This window comes from Phalaenopsis equestris, unplaced genomic scaffold, assembly GCF_001263595.1.
Source record: "Phalaenopsis equestris unplaced genomic scaffold, ASM126359v1 Scaffold000002, whole genome shotgun sequence".
Classification (NCBI taxonomy): domain Eukaryota; kingdom Viridiplantae; phylum Streptophyta; class Magnoliopsida; order Asparagales; family Orchidaceae; genus Phalaenopsis; species Phalaenopsis equestris.
The window spans coordinates 30524054-30530064 of record NW_018164444.1 but is presented as its reverse complement, the minus strand read 5'-3'; the positions used below and the strand labels follow the sequence as shown (position 1 = coordinate 30530064).

The window sequence follows — 6011 nt, the reverse complement described above, 5'->3', positions numbered from 1 at the left end:
CCCCCCCCAAACCCGCCTTTTCATTTTCCCTCCAATCTATTTTCCATTAATATGTGTGCTTCCTAAGTCTAGGGTTAGGTCATGTTTTGTTTCAGATTTCTGTCTATAGGCTTCTTCCCTTTGCTAGGGCTGTATCCAAGGATAGGTGGTGCTCCAACTATATCTTGCTCCGAAGAGGTGAACATCTCCTCTAATTCCCCATCCCACACTATCCCAACCTGCTTCCAGCCGCCAATCGGCAACTGCTCCATCTGTCGACCTGTTGTTTGTCATTTTTGCTTCCAACATCCAGCTGTCGGCTCCCCCATTTTCCTCTTATAGCTACCGATATTATCCCTACCTTCTTTCCCCTTACTGTTAGCTGCCAACCCCACCTACTCCTCCCCCATATCGCCTATTCCAAGCACCCCTCTCCCTGCAGCCTCCCTCTTCCCACGCCCCTCATCAACCACAGGAGATGAGTGGAAGGCCACTTCCAAGACATGAGATGATTTATACAAGTGAACAATTATGTCCTTCGGCTTGTCAAACGCGCCAGCACTTTTATGAGGTTGATGAATAAGGTATTTTGGGCCCACATTAGAAAATTTGTGGCAATCTATTTTGATGACATTCCGGCATACGACCAATTTGAGGAACACTTACAGCACCTGAGGGCAGTGTTTGAGGTACTGCGAGCATAGAAATTATATGTTCATCCAAAGAAATACCGCTTCATGACAAACCAGGTATGTTTTTTTGGTTATATCGTGTATAGTGCAAGTATTTAGATGGATCCGACAAAAATCGAGGCCATTGTGAGCTGAACCACACCGTATTCGTTCACGGAGCTGAGGCAGTTTATGGGACTCGCTTCGTTTTATAGATGATTCAGCCTAAGCTTTAGCACCATCACTACACCTCTGACAGATTGTTTGAAGGGAGAAAATTTTCAGTGGATAAAGCCAGCTCGGACTAGTTTTAATGCACTCAAGGAGCAGGCGACCCAGGCATCGTTCTTGGCACTACTAGATTCCAACCAGCTGTTCAAGATAGAGTGAAATGCATCCAGTGTGGGGATGATAGTGTTGAGCCATGGAGGTTATCTCATCGCCTTTTTCAGTGAAAAGTAGAATGATTCCAGAAGGAAATACTTGACATACGATAAAGAGTTTTAGGATATTATGAAAGCAGTTGAGCACTGAAGTCATTACTTGCTGACAGTGAATTCACGTTTACGAATCACGAGGCCTTGAAATCCTTGAACAACTAAAATAAATTGAAGGGCTGACACACAACTTGGGTGTTCTTAGCGCAGTTCCAATTCAAGCTTAGGCACAAGGTAGGGAGTCATAATCGGGTACCAGATGCGTAGAGCCGCCAAGATTTGCTAATCACTGTGATGCAGGCTAGCGTCGTGGGCTTTGAGGTAGTAAAGGAACATTACGAGACAAATAAGGACTTCAGGAAAATCTGAAAGCAGTATCAGGAGAAACCCACCAGACAGTACTACAGAGCTGATGGTTACTTGTACTAGAGTAAATTGTGTATTCATAGATATTCGCTGAGGGAGTCCATCATTCAGAAGATTCACAGGGGAGGACTCACAAGACATTTTGGCATGGACAAGACTTGCACTATAGAGAGAAAAATTCTTTTGGCCCCGACTAGCGAGAACTGTAGAGCGACATGTTAGGCAATGAAGGATTTCTCATAAGGCAAAAAATAAGGGGCAGAATGCATGGTTATAAATTCAATTACCAGTACCAGAGGCACTGTGGGTGGACGTTAGCATGGACTTTCTGGAGAGACTTCCGAGGACACCGCAGAACAACAATTCAATCATAATCGTAGTGGATCAATTCTCGAAGATTGCACACTTCATACCATGCCTTCAGACACTAGATGCCTCCCATGCAGCAAACTTGTATTGCAGATTAACTGTAAACTGTATGGGATACCCAGGATCATCACTTCAGATAAGAATGTCAAGTTTCTGAGCCACTTCTGGAGGATTTTATGGGGAAAATTAGGCACTAAGCTTCAATTCAGTTCCGTAGCACACCCTCAGACGGATAACCGAATGGAAGTAGTAAACAAGAGTATTGAAAAACTACTGAGATGCTTCGTTGGGAAGAGTATCAAGCAGTGGAATTTATTCTCGCTCAAGCCAAGTTTGCGTATAACAGATTTCCATAAGTTGGACCACAGGTTGCACTCCATTTGAGATCGTGTACGGGTGCAACCCGCTCACTCCACTGGAATTGGTACTACTCCTGCCGACATCAAAATTTAGTAATGATGCGGAGAAACGGGTGCATGAGATTTAAAAACTTCATGAGGAAGTAGGAAAGAAGATCAATAAGCAGAATCGCAAGTAACAAACACAGGCAAATAAAGACAAGGAAAAAGGTGACCTTTAAAAAAAGAGACTTAATGTGAATTTGGCTAAAGAAAGAGAGATTCTAGGTAGGAGCATTCAAAAAACTCAAGCAGACGAATCTTTTAGAATAATTCGGAAGCTGAATGATAATGCCTGTAATATCGACCTGCCAAAGAACTACAAGTCTAGCCATGTTCAATGTCACGAACCTGACGCGATATTATTAAGATCCAAAAGCTTAGACAGATGAAGACGAAGCTCCCCTAACACCGGGAGACTAACACAGAACTTGGTACAGGTCCAGCAGGATAAGGTCTCGATCCAGCCGCACCTTCAAGGAGCAGGAATTGCTCCCAAGCTTTCCCCCTTCCTTTTCATTTTCCTGCCTATCTACTTCTATTAATATGTGTGTTCGTTTAGTCTAAGGTTAGGTTATATTTTGTTTCAGATTTTTTCCTATAGATTTCTTCCCCTTACAAGGATTGCATCCGAGATATGTGGTGTTCCAGTTGTATCCAAAGATCAACTGCATAAGAACAAAATGAAATAAAGTAAATATTCTCATCTTGGCAATAGAAAAGTTCATCTTTATCACATTGTGCCTTTATATATAAGATTATTGACTTTATCCTTCAAAATGCATCAATCTCTCTCTCTCTCTCTCTATTTGTGTGAAGAACCAGAAAGGAGAGGGAGAAGGATTGCATTTCTTAAATAAAAACATCAGAAAAGCTGAAACTTCCTACATGGAAACCAATTAAAGAAGTTAAGCATGTCTCGTATAAATGAACTAATGTATAAATTATTGTTTGATAACTTACAGATTTACAAGCTAAGCATCTGATAGCCTCTGAATTTGCTTGAAGTCCAGCACGTATAAAGTCCTATAAAACACAGCGACATATATCTTTTAAAAAAAATATTAATAATACTATGTTAGAATGGTACAATAAAAAACATTTGATTGTGTGGCGTATGGATTGTAATTTCTGATTCACATGTACAGATAATATTGAATTGCCAGCCGTATCTTGGAAAGATGTGTAAAAATAGAAACATTGTGCATTTGATATCCTAGGCCGTCAAACCAAGTAATAAGCAAGATCGGTTAGAATAACTACTACATAGGAAGGTGCTAGGATATCCTAGGCCGTCAAACCAAGTAATAAGCAAGACATTCGGTTAGAATAACTACTACATAGGAAGGTGCTATAACGATAGGATAGCGTTACCAAAAGAAAGAATGGAAGTGTGATTACTAAGGAAACGAATCCACATAGGTGAAATTTTTTTCCTCAGTGTCTTCCCTTTTTCATCTCCCTGTTGGCTTATAAATAGATTAATAGAGGCAAGGAGAATATAACAAAAGCCTTTCTTTCTAACATGGCTATAGAATTAGTTTAACCCTTGCCCTCCTCATTCCCTCTCTATCCTCATTTTCATCTTTCTCTAGCTCTCCATCCATATTCTCTCACTCATGCATTCACCAACATTCCCTCGCATCCTAGCATTCTCATTAGTGTCTATTTCTTGCACCGGCAACTCTCACTTGCACACATTGTGCTTGCCAGCCTTTTCGCAATGCACTATGCACGGTACCCTTGCTTTGATCTATGATTTATTAAATCATTCTTATACCAACTCTTCTGTTGTATTCAGCAATGGCATCCTCAACAAATCACATGGAGATAAAACCATCATCCATTATTGGGGCAACCTATCAAATCAATTGGACCATGATGAAGTGAAAACCTCAAACAAGCCAAATCACACCAACAAAGTCCAAATGCCCATATGTTGGTTATAAGATAAGATTGAGCCATTTTCAAGCCTTTGACAACATTTAATCATGGCAGAATTTCACAAAATTTTGTATTTGAATTCTTTTATTAAATTTGGATATTCTTTTGGGTAAGAAATTATCTAGTTAGGAAAAGAATATATTATTTAAATTTTGTTCTTATTTCTGATACCCTATTTTTATAAATAGATATCTATAATGTATATATTTTATTGCTTGATTGTTTATTGAATCAACAAAATTATTTAAGGCTAATTAAGTGCTCTAGATAAAAATTGTATACGTAAATCAGTCCAAGTTGAGTACACAAAGTTTTCCTGCATGATACCTACGGGTGTGCATAAGTTGGTTTAAACCAAAAAATCAAACAAAACCTAGTATATTTAGCCTATAAAGGGTGATTCAATTTTTGGTAAAGAAAAGAAGGTTGTACGAATTGTAGATTTGGTTTGGTTTTAAAAAAATAGTTAAACCAAAACCCAATTACCAAAATAAATATCCAATTCAAAATAACAGAAATGCCATTGCCATGTGCATGTATTAATATTATGTTTCAATTATCATTCTCTCCTTATATTATGATTTGATTTTAAATTTTACAATATCGAAACATAAATTATTTTTCTTTCCTAAATTTGGTTAAACTAAAACCAAATTATATTACAGTTTGATCTGATTCAATTCTTCCGATGATTTGGTCAGTTCGGTTATGCCTATAATTAGTTTAGTTTGGTTTTGCCTATAATTTGGATTGGTTTAAATGGTTAAGCAAATTCGTCAACCACTCTATTTGAACAGGCCGACTGCACTTCCCTAATAATAACAACAATCTCTTATGATCTTGCTCATAGTTATTTAACTCTTTGCCTTTGGAACCAGTATCCTACCAAATACACCAGAAGGAAAGCTTCTGACTGAGTCACTCTCACATGGTTGCTCAATACCCTCGAACCTAATCTTGCATCAAACTATCAAATTTCAAAAGACTATAAAAAGGATAGGGGATTTTCTGCACTTCACGTACTTGCAAGATAATAACATCTTGAAAGCATGCAATCTTTACTCCAGCATCTTCTATTTGCAACAGTGAAAACAATAATCAAAAGTACTACAACACATTTGAGATAAAATGAGATAAACATCTTCAATATCATCCTTGTACCATCGATGAAACTATTTGACAAACATAAAATGAGCAAATTCTCATTGCCGAGATTCACTTTGACCTTCTATCTCTCTAATCCACTCAAGCTCAATTCATAGCTAAGTTTCTTGCCTCGAACATACTCACTACTCTCAGAAATTCGTTGGGTCACTGAGTTACATGTTCAACCTTATTTTTATTACAACTAATTTGCTCCTTCTACAGGAACAAGGACTACTGAGGTAATCATGGACATAGTGATCGTGGCACTTTTCCATCTTATTAGCATTTTCAAAAAGGCAATCACTCATTTGATTGTTAATGGGAAAACTTTGATATCCCTAGCAGCTCAACATGTCTTCACCAGAACTACAAACTCTACTATGATGCACAAATAAAAGAGTTAACTCTACTATGTCTTCACTTGCAGACGAAGAACCAGAAGCTTCAAAGAATGAATCGAAACTCCCCCAGTCCCGAGAGACTAACGAGGGCTGATAAGGTTAAACCGATCCAAGAATCAAACAGAGGGTTATCAGTTCAGGGGGGAGGCTGAATCTGCCGGCCCTAATTAGCGTTGGAGTGCTACTACTTCTTTTCCCCCCTTCCCCTCATACTTATCTATTATATATGTGTTATTCTTTGTTTCGAGTTAAGTTTTGTTGAGCTTCAGTTTGGACAGCCCCAGCGTCCCTCTTTCCCTT

At 38.6% G+C, this 6011-nt stretch overlaps 1 protein-coding gene across 1 annotated transcript in view; it reads right to left on the bottom strand.

Moving 5' to 3' along the window:
* The window catches only part of LOC110037068, a gene marked incomplete at its 3' end in the record, with an annotated part of 66557 nt that overhangs the window by 52332 nt on the left and 8214 nt on the right, over positions 1–6011 (bottom strand). Inside the window, 1 exon segment of the mRNA XM_020741646.1 lies at positions 3184–3246. Within this exon segment, the coding sequence (XP_020597305.1) occupies positions 3184–3246 (63 nt within the window).